The 16,246-nt window shown below is 43.8% G+C and overlaps 1 protein-coding gene across 2 annotated transcripts; it reads left to right on the top strand.

Moving 5' to 3' along the window:
- Positions 1-2,702, top strand: LOC116811466 (testis-specific Y-encoded protein 3). 2 transcript variants are annotated; one of them, XM_058434447.1, is made up of 6 exons: positions 1-433; positions 1,039-1,116; positions 1,245-1,356; positions 1,457-1,602; positions 1,710-1,791; positions 2,487-2,702. In XM_058434447.1, exons 1-6 carry the CDS (start codon positions 80-82, stop codon positions 2,507-2,509), a joined length of 795 nt encoding a protein of 264 aa, XP_058290430.1. In that variant the 5' UTR covers positions 1-79; the 3' UTR covers positions 2,510-2,702. The 2 variants fall into 2 exon arrangements, with proteins under 2 accessions (XP_058290430.1, XP_032612385.1); XM_032756494.1 differs by lacking the exon at positions 2,487-2,702 and having other exon boundaries at positions 20-433; positions 1,699-1,761.
- Positions 2,703-16,246: the final 13,544 nt, after the last annotated feature.

Raw genomic sequence — 16,246 nt, 5'->3', positions numbered from 1 at the left:
GTGGCAGGGTTCCTGTGGCTTGGGTCCGGCAGCACAGGCCTCGGTCAGTGGGAGTGCGGAGGAGGGCACCGTCTTCAGGATGGAGGCTCTACAGGAGGGGGCGGCCGGGGTGGAGAGCGAGCAGGCGGCTTTGGGGGAGGAGGCGGTGCTGGTGTTGGACGACATCATGGCGGAGGTGGAGGTGGTGACCCAGGAGGAGGGCCTCGTGGAGCGGCAGGAGGAGGCCCAGCGGGCACAGCCTGGAGCTGGGCCCATGACCCCAGCGTCTGCACTGGAGGAGCTGCTGGCCGTTCAGGCGGAGCTGGAGCCGGTTAATGCCCAAGCCAGGAAGGCCTTTTCTCAGCAGAGGGAAAAGATGGAGCGGAGGCGCAAGCCCCACCTAGTCCGCAGAGGCGCTATCATCCAGAGCGTCCCTGGCTTCTGGGCCAATGTTGTATCCTTCTCAGTGTTTCTTCTGCCTTTCCGGTGGAGAGGTGCTCTTGGGGAAGTGTCAGTAACTTATGGGCAGCTCGGCGTCGATGTGACTATTTGGGAAACAGGGGTGAGTTGCCCCAAACCAATGTGGCTGTGGAAAGCCGGAGCAGGCTTGAGTACTATTTTCCTGCTTGCGGCAGAGAAACCCTTGCTGATGCCGAGCAGCAGACGTTTGGGGCATCTTTTTGAAGAGCGGAAGCGAGTTCAGACCAGAATAGGTTTTTGTGTGAATCAAGCTACTTTGAAGGGAGTGTGATTGCTCCCCCTTGCTAGTCTGCTCTGGGACTGGGCGTCTTCGGCCATAAGCAGATTCTGCCACTCCTCAGACACCAGCAACTCTGCACATCACGCCTCCCCATGTCAGTGCGGTCAGCCTCAGAATTATACACCCTCTGCGAACCCAAGAGGCCTTAGTTTAGGGGGAGGGGGAGGCGAAAGGAGGTCATACGTGGATGCAGATCTGAGAAATCCCGTACCCCAGCCTCTGGGTGCTCTTAGGCCTTCTTCCCTGTTGCTCGTAGCTTTTCCTTCCATGGCATGTAAAGGCTCTTTGACCTAAATCAGATTGCAAACCACCCCCAGATGTCAGCCCTGATCACTGAGCGAGATGAAGACATGCTGAGCTACATGATCAACTTGGAGGTGAGGCCAGGAAGACTGAGGCTAGAGGGTTTAGCGGGGGAGGGTAAGGGAAATAATTCATTCCTGTAAGCAACAGTGGGCACCTCACCCAAAAAGGTATTTAAGCTTTCTGCACCTTGTCCTGACAGGTGGAAGAAGTGAAGCATCCCGTTCATCTCTGCAAGATCATGTTGTTCTTTCAGAGTAACCCCTACTTCCAGAATAAAGTGATTACCAAGGAATATCTCGTGAACATCACAGGTGACAGGTGGCTCCCAGGATGGGTGGTGTAAGGAAGATGTGGGTGGATCATGGCCAACGTGATCCAGCCCCCTTCCCACAAAACCTCCTGTCTCTGTAGAATACAGGGCTTCTCATTCCACTCCAATTCAGTGGTATCCGGATTATGAAGTTGAGGCCTATCGCCGCAGACACCACGACAGCAGCCTTAACTTCTTCAACTGGTTTTCTGACCACAACTTCACAGGATCTAATAGGATTGCTGAGGTGGGTCCTCACTGCGAAACATCAGGAATGACCCCGGTGTGTTCCCAGCTGCTTGGGTCACCAGTCTGAGCCCTGATGAGGCCTTTCCCGATTGATTCCCCTGACAGATCCTATGTAAGGACCTGTGGCGCAATCCCCTGCAATACTACCAGAGGATGAAGCCACCTGAAGAGGGAACAGAGATTTCAGGTGAGCCGTTCAGTTGGAACTGGAGCTGTCTGATGCCCAGGAGAAGGGGTGGACACACCTGCCTATTCAGGGAGCCTGGGCGCTCATTTCAGAAATGTAGACATTGAGGCTCCTTTCATACATGTAGAAATTCCTTGAGAGGAAGACAGAGAGTGACAGAATCCAGGACATTCACGGCATTGGGCTGAAAAAGGCACATTTAGAGACTGCACTGCAAAGCAGGTTATAGCTGTGGAGTCTTAAGCCCAGGGGAGCATAGTCCATTTCCAGAATCACTGAGAAGTAAAGCTGAAAATCATTCACTTCAATATGTGGCCGTTGATTCCATGGCCATCAACCCCACCAGCACTCATCCTACAAACCCCATAAGATTGGGCTCCCTCAATGTGCCTCGTGGTCATCCTTGCCCCAGACCACAAAGGACTCTTTAGATTGACGGATTTCCTTAAGCTATTGCCCCGTGAGATTTCTGTGTGCTTTCAGTGTACAATGCATCTTGTTAGCCGACTCCCCTCACAGAGAATACTGGGAAAGTGGTAGGTATTTTGGAGAGCAATTTGTAACACATGATAGGAGGAAGTTTAAGAGATTACAAATGGGGAAGGGATATCCTTTTCTCAGCGGGCCCTGCAATTGAAACATTTCAAAGTATGGCTCAGAGAAGTGCGTTTTGACATGCGTTTGTGTTTCTCTAGCGGACTCCCAGATGCTGAGTTGAATATGATGGAGCATCGGACTTTACCTAAAACAGCAGAACTCCTAAAAACTTACAACAGTATGCAGGATGTCAGTACTCATGGTCTTATGCGCAGGAACTAAAAGAAAAACAGATCCAGTCACGAAAAATCAGACAGGATGGGGGGTAAACTTGGATTGTATGGAATGAAAAATAAACATTCTCAAGGATGTGTGACACTGTCTTTGTGTGTGTGTGTGTGTGTGTGTGTGTGTGTGTGTGTGTGTGTTTCCCCTGCATTCAGGTGTCACAAGGAATTGATCAATCAGTATGCTTTATTTTCTTCGTGGAAATGACCAGTGTGTGTTGGAGCTTGGCCTTTAAATTTGTAGAGTGAATGGGTGTGGAACGTGTTGGGATTCTTTCTACAGGACATAGTTCGGGAGGTAAAAGCAAAAGACAGCTTGGTTGGAGGCTTACTTCGTCCAGGGCCCAGTTTGCTGGGACCTGCACAATCCTTCATTTTGGGTATCATCATACAGAATAGATAAGCAGAGGATGATGGGAATCTTAAAGTTCACTTTCGTGTTGAACCGACATGTTCTTTTAAAGGTGAACGCGTAATCCTTTTCTGGGACAATGAGCCACTCAGGACTTCTCACGCATCATGGTGAAAAGGAATGGGCATGTAAGGTGTATGGAGGGACTGTGGGAAAGTGACGGAGGCATGGGGGAAGGCATTCAGGATACGCTTTTTGGCATAGATGACCAAGGGAAAAGAGAATCTTGCAGAAGTGAGGGGAAAGGGGTTGGATTTGTGGAATATAAGATTGCTGGAGAATCCACGCATGGACTGTCTCGTCACTTGATGACCCAGGATATGGACACTCTTGTTGATGTTTACATCTTTATTTGGGTTAAGCTTTCCTCCAAGATTCTGTGTTAGGTGAGGAGCCAATAGTGTATGTCGCTAACAACATTACGAGTGCATTTTGTGCTCTTGCAAACTCTAGTGAGGCTCTGTTCTCCCCAGTGATTGGCACTGCAGCTTGTTTCTGGAGCCCACGGCCCTTTAATTTTCTGTGGCCTTTGCAGCACACTTTGCCTAAGGTTAATAATGTAAAGTGAATATCGTTTTAGAGTAATATGTTGCAAGCCTCACACAGGAGGACAAAACATACCGTTTTCATTCACGAGTGGGTGCCTGCTTCCCAGGAAGACCCACTTGTGTGTGTCTATGCACAGGACGAGCGGTCGCCTCTGTCACGGATGGGGGAGTAGGATTTCGGTGTCGGGGGCAGAACTTTCTTCCCTGTTCCCAGATAAAACAGTTCCAACATAAGCATCCATGTTGGCCACACACTAATAGAGTGCTAACATTCCTGTCCCGTATGGACTGTGGTCAGCACGGCTTCTGTGAGAAGAGCTGTGTTGTTTCAGGGAAGAGGGTTCGACAGTCAGTTCATGAATCTCTTGTGCTGCCTTCAATACGCATTCCACACCTCCTGCTCGGTATCAGCAGTGGAGCTTTGAAAATCTATAGGCCAGTTTTGCCCCTGCTCCTATGGGGACAGCTGAAGCTCTGGAGCAGGAGTCCTGTCTTTCTCTGACTACTGTCCCCATGACCCACAAACAGGAAAACAGATTTTCTCAGCAAATTATTGTGAAAACAGTGGGAACCCTTTGGCCCCCTCAAGCTGCCCTCTACCTTACTGTGTGCCAGTCAAAGGCACTGTGGTCCAGTGCAGTATCCCTATAGTGGGAATGGGGCAACAGATTGGTGTGTGCACTCAGGGCAACTCATATTAGGAAATGTCTGCGGACTTGCCTATAATCAGGTCCTCTGCAAAAGTCTTACCCCAAATTTAGGGCATAGGAAAAAGTCGAGGAAAGGGTCTTGCAATGATTTCTGTAGGAGGTAAATGGATAAGAAAAAGACTGTAAATAGACGCCAGTGCTAATTTTGGAGCCAGCCTGTTTTAAAGTGGTGACAGGGGAAGAGCTTTTTCCAAGGCAGGCAGCAAACCGGGAACTGTCTACAATGGATGGGCGTGCCATGGGTTGGTGGCTCAGCCATATTGCCACCCCACCGAATGAATACAGCAGACTGGGCTTCTTCCTCGAATCTTACATGGAATTCCTTCTGGTGATTTCACAGGAGATCCATTGTTTTGGTATTATCAGATATCGTGTTGAATTATACAGGCTGTCGAACGCTTCTTCCACTGAATATCCGTGCACATGGGCCACAGATGCTAAGGGCACTGACAAATTTGCATTCTGCCTCAGTAACTCTGAAACACCTCTGTTATTTCCACTGTCGGGGTCTAGGTGTTTTTTTCATGTTTAAACGAACAACTGTGTGTTTGTGGTTGTGTACGTTCATTACTCTGCGTGGGTTTGTAGCTTTTCTCTGACTCCACATATGTCTATGTCTGTCCCATATTTTTCCTCACTACCTGCGGTAATTTGTACATGCCTATCTCTACAACCATGCTAGACTTTGTACCTGTGTCTTTGAACATCTATCACTCTCTCTCCCTTCCTATTTTCCTTTCTTTCCTTTACTCCCCTCCTTTCTTCCTTCGCTTCCTTCCCCACCACACTCTCTCCGTCTGTATCATCTGTCTTTCTATTCTCTATCTGAATTTAGTTTGTGATTCTGAGTCTGTTGGCAGTGGCATCAGATTATCGTTTTCATGTCTGGATGAAATTCCTCTTTTAAAGCCTCTCAGCTGAAAGAGATGAGTTCTTTTTGTGAGCCATAATGACCGGTTTATTTCAGGCCGATTTAGCAATGACAGTGTTAAAAAAAAAAAATACTGGGCATTGCCGCAAAGCCAAAAGTCACATGGGTTCCACTCATCCTACTCAGTGAATCCAAAGGTGGAAAAGTGAAAAAGCGCGTTATGCCTGTGGTCTCCAAAGCAGAAGGAGAACTTTCAAGTGATTGTGTCAGATCATTTTCCGGGAGGCAGCTGTAGTTCATAGATCCATGCCGCGTAAACACAAGCGCAATAATGAAATGGAGATAATGTTCTTCTTCGTCCATTTCAGTTTTTTATTATTTTTAAGAGACACCATGCATACAGAATTACTTCATGACATGTCATAAAACTATTGTTTAGTGAACTCACACCTGAGTTCTTCATTGTGTCAAACAATGTCAAAAATCATGATTCCTTGTGACCTGCTACAGATAAGTGATAGGAAATAACAAATGAGACCATATAGAAAGGGCAAATCGTGGTCTGGGAACTTGACCAGGAGGTTCAACCTGGCTGAATGCCTCTCAGGGATTCAGAAAAAGACACTTGCACTTGTAATTAAGAGCTTTGAGTGGAAAAGAAGCACTCTTTGTACATTTGTGTCTTTTAACTCGTTTGGGGAGTTTGGTGTATTATTTACAGGGTTCTCTCTGCCTTTTCTCATTCTTCTCCCCATCTGGGGCTGTTACTATGTGAAAGCTGGCTTCCTTCATCGGATCTCGTAGGCTCTAATGATGTTTCGTTGATTTTGATTCTCCTCACACTACGTAGTGTTAATTTACCTAAAATGACGCTTTTTTTGTTGGTTATCTGAGAATGGGTCTTCCTCCGTCTTCCAGGTTGGACAGCAGCCCCAGGATCTCGGCCCACTGCAGCGCAGACACCACACACCCATGTGATCCTCTCAACTGAGACTCTCACACAGCTGGCACTAAATGTGCATGCCACTCCTCCCAGCTATGCATTAATTAACTAATTGATTACTTTTTGGATGTGGTCCCATGTTGCCCCAGGCTCCTCTGGATCTCCTGAGTGCGGGCAATCCTCCGACCTCAACCTATCAAAGTGCTGTGGTTACAGGTGTGACCCGTGGCCCTGGCATGGCTTTGAGGTTTTTGCTTTTTTCCTCTTCCTCCTCACGTCTTCTTTGGAGACATGCAGTGAAGGTTTCAATTCATGGACTATAGTCTCCACACCTGTAATTTCTATCTTTCGACTCATCATCAGCATTCATTGGGATTTTCATTTTCTTTCCTGTGTCGCGAGAAAGACTTTGATAGAAAAGGAAAGCACTGCTGTATAATAAAATACTTTGTGGACATTTATTCTCTTAAGGCATTTTAAAAATTGTATGTTTATTTAGGAATGTCAAATGAAATGATACATATTTATAACTTAAGGAGTGATGTTGCAAAGGTCATATACACTATGCATTGGATACATCCAGCTAATCAACACATGCGTGACGTCACATACGTGTCATTTTTGTTGTGGAAAAACTTGACCTGCACTGTCTTAGAATTATTTTAGAGAAAGAATTTGTTATCACTAGTTATTGTCAGCATGCTGAACACAATATTTTTAAGCTATCACTCCTTTCTAACTAGAAAGATGAATTCTTGATCCAGCATCTCCTCAGTGCACCCTCTCAACCCCAGCCATCAGAGTCAGTACCTCTGTGAAGTCCGCTTGTTTGATTTCATATAAGCATGAGGTCATGTGCTATTCGCCTTTCTGATACCTGGCTTATGTCACTTAAGAAAATGGCACGCACACATTCAGCAGGTTGACATGCATTGTCACAACTGGCAGGATTTCCTTATTTGTTATTGCAGCATATTTTTCCATTGTGCCTATGTGTATTTGCCCCAGTTTTTAATCCACTCATCAATGGAGGGACACTCAGGTTGTTTCCGGATTTTGGCTACAGCCAGAATGTAATGAGAGCAGCAATAATTGCATGGGTGCACACACCGCTTCAACATAGTGATCTGTGTATTTGTGGGCGTGCCTGGGTATTCGGATTTCCTGGGTCATATGGTGGGTGGTTCCACTTACAGATTTCTGAAGACCGTCTATACTTAAATAAAAGCCATAAAGCTTCTTGAGAAGCCTGCACTAATTTACCTTCTCACCAAAAGTTAGGAAATAATTCTTCTTCTCAGTATCCTCACCAGAAATGAGGGGGTTTTGTTTTTCATTTTTGTCTTTTGGATAACAGGCATTCTGACTAAAATGAGAAGAAATCCCATTGTGTTTTTGATTTGCGTTTTCCTGATGGATTAGGGATAATGAGGACTTTTGAGCGTGTCTTCTGGACAACCGTATGTCTTACTTTCAGAAATGAGTGTGTGCAGCCTTCGCCCATTTGATTTCATGCCATTGAGTTGTTGGGAGTTCCTCATGTAATGTGAATATTCACCCATTAACAGATGTATGGTGCTCCAATCATTGCTCCCATCCTGCAGGATGCCCCTTCCGTATGTTTAGTTTTCTGTGGCGTGGTGAAGCACTTGAGTTTGCTATGATTCCATTCTCTAGTTTTGAAAGTGTTTACTGTGCTCTTGCAGTCACTTTGAGATCACCATTGCCCACAGGGATGCCATGGAGCTTCTTCCTTGTGATTTCTTCTGGTATTTTCATCGCTTCAGGTCTGACATTGGAGTTGGCTGAGAAATAATCTACTCGTAAAATCCTTTATGTGGCTATTCAGGTTATCCCCAGCCTAGTTTATAGAACATACCTGAGTTTGCACTGGGCGTTCTTGCTTCTTCGGGAAAAGGCCATGAGCCGCAAATTCAGTGACTTAGTTCTGGGCTCCTGTTGCTTTTCATAAGCTCGAGTCTCTGCTTTTCTTCCAGGGCTATTGTATTTTGGGACGTAAAGCCTTGTAGTAGCATATCATGAAGCTAGTTAGTGTGATGCCTCCAGCTTTGTGCTTTGTAGTGGATTGCTGTGGGTTTTCAGGATCTTCTGCCATTTCATAGGAAATTTAGGATGCTCAGATTGCTTTTCTAAGAAGAATGGGTCATGGGTATTTTTACAGGGGTTGTGTAGGATCTGAGGATCACTCAGGTAGTATTGATGTCAATGCCGTTTAGACACTGTGTGTGTTTGTGTGCACATGCTCAGGGCCAAGAGACACTGGGTGTCCTCACCAGTAGTGAGGTGGGCCTTAATGTCCAGCCAGATTGCCTTCTTTGAAACACACAGAAGGTCCCCTTCCGTTTTGCCATCTCTTCATATTTCCTCCCCTGTGAACCCTGTGTGGTACTCCAGATTCCCTGTGTGGTGGCCTGCCTTTTTTGGGGGTGGAGAGTTGCTGGCTGAATGAAGGTGGCAGAGGGGAACAAAGATGTCAGGGGAGCCTGGGGTTATCCAAATGTGACTTGACAGGCCTGGGAGAGCCATTCTGGGAGGATGCAGACCTAGACAGGCCACAGGTGAGCATGTGTGTGGTAGGTGAGAGAGCCCAGGTGGAGCCCAAACTGAACCGCAGGTAGTAGCACACCTCAGGATAGGGAAGGGAGCTAGCCAGGGATGATGAGGCAACCATCTCTTGGTCCTGCCTTGTCACCCATTGACACTAGCTACTTATGCCAATTAAGCGGATTAGGGTTCCCCCGTCCTGAAATGTGGGTACTACAGTTCCCTGAGGGGCCTTTCTCCACCAGCCCATGATGGCCTGAGTTTGCTTACTGCAGTCTCCTCCCTGAGCCTTGGCATCTCTATGTGTGTCCTAACTCCAGGACACACAAGCCTCTCAAGCCCCAGCCCTGGGCTGCTTCCCTGGCCTCTTCTCTGTTCCCTCTGTGAGGGCCTAACTCCCTTGGGCAGTGCTGCAGGAGATTGAGCCACAGGCCCTGGCTGATGATCTGGGGGACTGGGCAAAGTGGTCGTGACAGGTCAGGTTCCGGTTCAAAGCCCATTCCTCTGATGCCAAGGAATGTCCAACAAGGTCCTTTGCCATGACGTCCCATAGCTGCCCCACCTCATCAATCCTGCCATACCCTGGGCAGTCACTGTCAGCCAATCAGCTGAAGAAGCTCAGTTAGGCAGTGCCCTGTGGGAAACTGGGGCCTTCACCTCCATGACTCTAGAAGCACTGGACTGCAGTGGAGCCAGTCACCCTGTCTCCTGGAGGGAGAGGAGTCAGGAAGGCTCACGCCAGGCTGAGCTTCCTACGTACTACCCCCTCTACCATGCCGGGAGGCACTCCTCATTGAGGATGCCAACGCAATACTCCTTAGGCATCATTTCATTGCCGAAGTAAACGTCGTGATGAAAGGCAAAGTGCTTCCTGCCACTCATACTCAGGATGGCTGAGTTCCTCCACCTGCCTGTCCAAGAAGGAGAAAGAGGACAGCCAAGGGACAATTTCATCTAGTTGGGCTGAGGTGGCCTTCCAGCTGGGGTGAAGCATGCGTTTCCCCTTCCCAGCTTTCCCACTGAGACAGCCCTGAGCCCCAGGAGGACCTCAACCTGACCAGGACCTTGTCACCCTCCCCCAGACCCAGGCTTCCCATCCTGGCCTGCACATCCAACACGTAGCTTTGAAGGACTTCCTCATGCTTTCTGAGCTACTTGCTCTCAGCAGAAATAATCAAAACTTTTAAACTGCTATTTATGCCCACTTAAATTTTTCACTTTTTTCTACCTCATGTTTTGGATGAGGCATGTATTTTTAAATGTATTTTCACCCTTATTGTACCCCTGTGATAAACTGCTTGCTTACATTCATACCATCATTATCTTTCAGTTTTACTTGTCCTTTCCCAAAGATTCCCTGAAACCAAGAATTCTACTGATGCTTGTATCTTTCAGCAACCGTATGTCAGATAACGGTGCACATTACTGTCGAAATCACATATACATGTCCAGAGGGAGATGAAGAAGAAGAAAGCAAGTTTTAAAGTCTATACATTCCTAATCGTGTATCAGAAACTCACAAATAACAGTGAAATCAAAGAATGATCACAGCCAATTCCATTTCATACCTCAACTGAAATATGAAGCTTCAAAAGAGAAGAAATTTAAGAACTTTGTGTTTGTAAAAATTTTCCTATATAGACAAAATTATTGGTAAGTTTCTCTCACTAGAAAACATAAACAAAAATCCACATTTTGCATACGTGTAAATATACATATTTTTATTTCTATCAGTGAGGGCATTGAAGCAAGTAATAAATTGAAAGTACAATAAAATGATATACAGAAAATTCTCAGTCTCAAAATATTCCATTGAGACTATTAATTTTATGAAAACCATAAAGAATGCTTCAGGAAACTACATTATACAGTGCCTTTTAGTATTTTACTTACATTTTAAATAATCAACAATTAAAGGGAATTCTTCAACTATATTTATTATGAATACCGTTATTTTCCTTGAGTAATCCTGTTGAAATTAATTATTTTAAATAAAACATTGAAAACAAATTATGTTGACTGATTTCAGTTTTTGATTAAATTGTACTTGTGTATTTGTAGTAACGTGAAGTATAACTTTCTCCTCACAATCTTTTATAACACCAGTGTTACGGTTTTCTCCGACACCAACATTGCGATATCTCACAGCTTCACTGTATACATACATTACATGCCACCAGAGAGTAGGCTTGAAATACATGGAAAAATTATATTTGTGACAAAATTCTAGGAAAGGGAATGGTGAAATGGAAGAATAATTTCTAACTTACTAACTGTCAGTCAATACATTTGTATATATTTACATATACACACCTGTTTCCACACTGTGAGTCTGCCCATGTACAAATACATTTATATGAGATACCCATAATATACGGGTTGTGTAATCTTTTAATTAATCCACAATTGTATATGTGTGAAATTAGATAAGCAGTTACCTTTTTTTACTCAATTTGATGGAAGGCCAAAAAAAGCTGTCAATTTATTTCAATTAATCCCATACTGTTAACTGCTGATAGCTTCATTCTCCTTATTCTCTTTTGGCACCCGGAAAGTTAATTCTCACTCTAATTCATCTCTCACGGGGCGATCCACAAGAGACTGTCATCTTGCTGTGGATTGTGACCTCTGACGCCACCTCTGTCTTCCTAGAGCTGTCCTACCTTTGCATATTTAATAAACTTTGTACGTGGTTAAAAGGATAAAAGTTCAGGGAAATGTCAAGCCATGCTGTGAAATGTTGCATTGTTTCTGTATCTCGAATTGTCCTTTCATGTTCTAGAGGCAAGAAAAACAATTCAATGTGTTTTTTATATCCAGTCCAATGCACTCTTTCTTAATAATATGCCAAACCCATCCCTTTAGGGCCCTGACATCTAAACATGGCTGGACGTCTCAAAATCTCTTCTCCTTAATAACCGTTATGTTCACTGTTGCCCACAACCGGAATACAACTGTGAAATCCCCTGGTGGAAATTGCTGTAATGGCTCTAACTACAGGAATGACTATTCTTTTATATGAAAATATCTGATGAGCATATACATACGCTATGTATGACATGAACATATTGTACCTTAACAACATACCATCACTGCCAGTAAATAATAGGTATCCCAAAACTTTGAACCAAACTGAGCTCAGGCGCCCCACAGACCAAGCTTTTTCCTCCACGGGTTTCTTTTCATGTCAAAGAACCGCAACTCCAGGCCAGGTGGGGTGGCGCCCGCCTGAAATTTCCACACTTTGGGAGGCCAAGGTTGGTGGGTCACTTGAGGTGAGGAGTTCGAGACCAGCCTGGGCAACATGGCAGAAACCTGTCTCTATCAAAAACATAAAAATTAGCCAGGCTTAGTGGCACTTTCCTGTGGTCCCAGCTACTTGGGAGGCTGAGGCAGGAGAACCACCTGAGCCTGGGAGGCAGAGGTTGTAAAGATCACACTACTGCACTCCAGCCTGGATGACACAGCGAGACTATGTCTCGGAAAAGAAAAAAGAAAAGGGAACTCCACTCGTCCACTCGCTTAGGTAAAAACTCCTGGAGTGGGCTGGGCACAGTGGCTCAAGCCTGTATTCCCAGCACTTTGGACTTTGGAAGGCTGAGACGGGGGAATCACATGAGGTCAGGAGTTGGAGACCAGCCCGGCCAACATGGGGAAGCCTGCCCTCTACTAAAAATAGAAAATATTAGCTGAGCGTGGTGATGCATGCTTGTAATCCCGGCTACTCCAGAGGCGGAACCTGGGAGGCAGAGGATGTGGTGAGCACAAATGGTGCCACTGCTCTCCAGCCTGGGCTGAACATCGAGAGCACCCTGTGAGAAACAAAGGTGAAGAGAAGAAAAAAAAAAATTAGAAAAATAACACCCACTGCAAAATTTGCCACAGAAAAGATTCCAAATTGCTCCAACTTGTATCTTCTATCCTGGAAGCCAAGATTATTTCGGCCCACCATCCTGTATTAGTTCATTTTCAAGCTGCTGATAAAGACATACCTGAAACTGGGAAGAAAAGGAGCTTTAATTGGACTTAGAGTTCCACATGGCTGCGGAGGCCTCAGAATCATGGTATAGGAATAAAGGCACTTCTTACATGGCAATGCTAAGAGAGAATAAGGAAGAACCAAAAGTGGAAACCCCTGATTAACCCATCAGATCTCCTGAGACGTTTTCACTATCACAAGAGCAGCATGAGAAAGACCAGCCCCCATGATTCAATTACCTCCCCCTGGGTCCCACCGGCAACACGTGGGAATTCTGGGAGATAGAGTTGGAGTTGAGAGTTGAATGGAGGCACAACAATCCATGTCACTTCCCAAACAATTAAAAATCCCAAATTGAAGAAACACTAATTATCGCAAAAAGTGGCGGCCCAAGAAGGAATTATTAGCCTCATGTCTCAAGAAAGACTGTGGTCAAGGCCTAGGGACTACTTATGAAAAGAGTTTCATAGCCGACTCTATCCCAGTTGATCTGGATACCATAGGACTGTGTCTTCACAGTAAGGGTGAGAGCGAACTAAACCCATTCCTATTTCCAAGCTCAAGGAACTTTGGTCAAAGTCATCTTGGATCTGATCAGAACAAGCAGGCTAACAGAAAAAATTTTGTGACCCTGAGAAGTCACGGTCACAGGTTGGCTATCACGAAGACTGTCAAGCCAGTTCCATATTGCATGGGTATTAGAGAAAATCTCAAAACATAAATCTATGTGTGGGTTTTCGCAGAGTCGCAGGATCTGGCAGAAGCAAATTTCATTCTAACCCTCAAAGAATCCACATAAACCTTTTTACATTTGGTATTTTATCATTTGCTTCACGAATGCGAATGGACTTCAGTTTTCATATGTTTTTATACACTCAGTTTATATATTGTTGGCATCAAACTTCTCCTTGCCTCACAGAAGAAGTTTAGGATTTTCCCTTTTCTACTTGATAGAATTCTGCATATATATTGAAATGCTCTGCCTAGGGAAAACTCTGAGCCTAGTGTTTTATCTCTGGGAACAATGCTTTATTTCCTTGAACATTTATGAGACTATTCAGATTAAATATGTCTTCTTGTATCAGTTTTATTAAGCTATAGATACAGCTTAGTATAAACATAAATAGTGATATTCTAAGCTATATATATGTCTATTTGTATAGGCAGATTATAAAAATCGATTTGATCTGTTTTCATATTTGTAGGATAAAGTGTTAATCATAATTCCTTATTAGCTTCTTAATCTATACTGAATCTATGTTTACGTATCTTTTACATTCTTAGTTTTATTTGTCCTTTCTCCCTTTTTTTCTAAACTTGCCTGAGGTTTGCACCATTTATTATATTTCTCCAACAGCCAAAGGTTAGCTTTGTGTGTTTTACTCATTTTCTCTACGTTATTATCCCGTCACTATGGTGTTTCAGAATCGATTGTGTTGTTTCTTTTCTAATTCTTTATTTAAATATTTAATACAAATATTTTATTAAATAAAGATATTTATTTAAATATCTTTCATTAAATATCTTATTTAAATTCTATATTAAATATCTAAGTACATTAATTTTCAAGTTGTCGTAGACACATTTCAAAATGTTGTAGAAACATTTTGTTGTAGAAATATTTTAAAATATTTAGCAATATATGTTCTAGGGCACAGTGGCTGGTGTCTGTAATCCCATGACTTTGGGAGGCCGAGGTAGCTGGACCACTTGAACTGAGGAGTTCCAGACCAGCTTGAAAATATGGAGAAACCCTGTCTCTCCAAAAATTCCAAAAATTAGCCAGGACTGCTGGTGCGTGTCTGTGGTCCCACCTGCTCAGGAAGCTAAGGTGAGAGGATTGCTCAGGAGGATCACTTCAGCTCAGGAAGCGGAAGCTGCAGTGCGCAGAGATTGAGCTGCTGCACTCCAGTCCAGTCTGGCTAACAAAGTGAGGCTCTGTCTCATATAAGTATATGTGTGTGTGTGTGTGTGTGTGTTTGTGTGTGTGTGTCTGTGTGTGTGTGTATACATAGATACATGTATATGTATACACACCCATATACATACATAGGAAAGAGTGAAACTCCCTCATACACACACACACACACACACACACACACACACACACACACACACAAACTCATACACATAAATATATTCTTGGCCACTTTAATTCCTCCAGAATGGAATTCTGAGAAGCATGCCTAAGGGGGACAGTATCAGGACCTTCAGGCAATCAGCCTATGCTAGAAATATTCAGAGTGGGTTTTTGCACATTATACAGTTTCATCTTCTCAGTGTACTGCCTGAGCCACTGTTCTCTTCATATCTGGCAGATATTTCTGGGGAAAAGACCACATGCACCAATTTTGTGTGTGTGTGTGTGTGTGTGTGTGTGTGTGTGTTTGCTAAGTATCTTGTAATTAATTGGAGGACTTTTCAGTTGAAAAATTTCTAAGGACAAGATTCTTCCTCTTTTGGCTCAGGAAACTGCAGGCAGCAGTTGCACAACAATATTTAGCAGTAGCACAGCTAATACGTCATATCCATTGCCTTAAACAAAATGTACAGAATTCAATATTTTTAGTTACACACAAACACTAGGGTTTGCAATTACTCATTTTTATATTCTATATTCTCATTGATACTGAACATAGAACTTCAAGAAGAGGGTCACGCAATGACTTATTCATTACATATGCATAGAGTGGTGTAAGTACTGAGACTGGAAAACATACCATGTATCTGCCCTCGTCATGTTCTCATTCTGTTGAATGTTGTAATAACACAACGTTGAGTCATAAAAGTTTCAAAAGAGAAGTACATGCAAAAAAAAGAGCAAGGCAAATACATGGGACATTATGATCACTTAGAGCTGGTATCACTTACAGCTAGGTCTTCAAGGCCCACAAATGCCAGGATAGAAAGTTTAGAATGAGCTGTCTACACAAAGGCAAGTTTTTGTTGTCTTCTTGTTGTTTTTTCACAGGAAAATAAGATCAGAGTTTCACGAAGGTTATAAGAGTAACTGCAATATATAGGATGGGTTGAAGATCAGCAAGAGGAGACAGAAGGTGAGTTCCGAGTTTTATTAAATGGTTAAACTAATAGATGATCGTGGCCTGGGCAAGGAAAGTTGCAGCAAGGACTGGAAGAAAGAGACAGATGCAAGAATCCTTGCAAAGATAAAGTCCAAAAGACTCGGCATGAGTTTTCAAGTTGAGGCCAGTAAAAAATATTGTGGGATTCTTGGCATGCATCTATCCATCAAATTATTCAATAAATCTTTATTAAGAGTCAAGATTATTATTAATCTGTATTATTATTCAAGATTATTAAGATTTATTATTCATTGAATAAGAAATAGTCTATGAATGTTTATTCCTGTGCAACAAGCACTGTGCTGTGTTCTGGAGGTACAGCAATGAATATGGGGTTAATATTCGTCGACTTCAGAAAGCTTTACGTACAGAGAGAGACAGACAATAAATAAAAGACACAAGCAGTTGTAAATGTTGTGAAGGAAATTTTGGGACGCTGAAACAGAGTAACAGCTAGTAGTGATGGTTGGTATAACAGAGAGAACTACTGTATATTGGGCACTCAGTGACGCTTTCTCCG

The sequence above is a fragment of the Hylobates moloch genome, unplaced genomic scaffold, assembly GCF_009828535.3.
Source record: "Hylobates moloch isolate HMO894 unplaced genomic scaffold, HMol_V3 SCAFFOLD_25, whole genome shotgun sequence".
Classification (NCBI taxonomy): Eukaryota; Metazoa; Chordata; class Mammalia; order Primates; family Hylobatidae; genus Hylobates; species Hylobates moloch.
Note: the sequence above shows the minus strand (reverse complement) of the source record. Positions and strands in the feature narration are given on the sequence as shown.

Coding starts and splice junctions, on each gene's coding strand:
- LOC116811466 (XM_058434447.1), top strand. CDS start 80: ATGGAGGCTCTACAGGAGGGGGCGGCCGGGGTGGAGAGCGAGCAGGCG. Junction 434..1,038: donor CTGGCTTCTGGGCCAATGTT/GTATCCTTCTCA, acceptor GACCTAAATCAG/ATTGCAAACCACCCCCAGAT. Junction 1,117..1,244: donor GCTACATGATCAACTTGGAG/GTGAGGCCAGGA, acceptor TTGTCCTGACAG/GTGGAAGAAGTGAAGCATCC.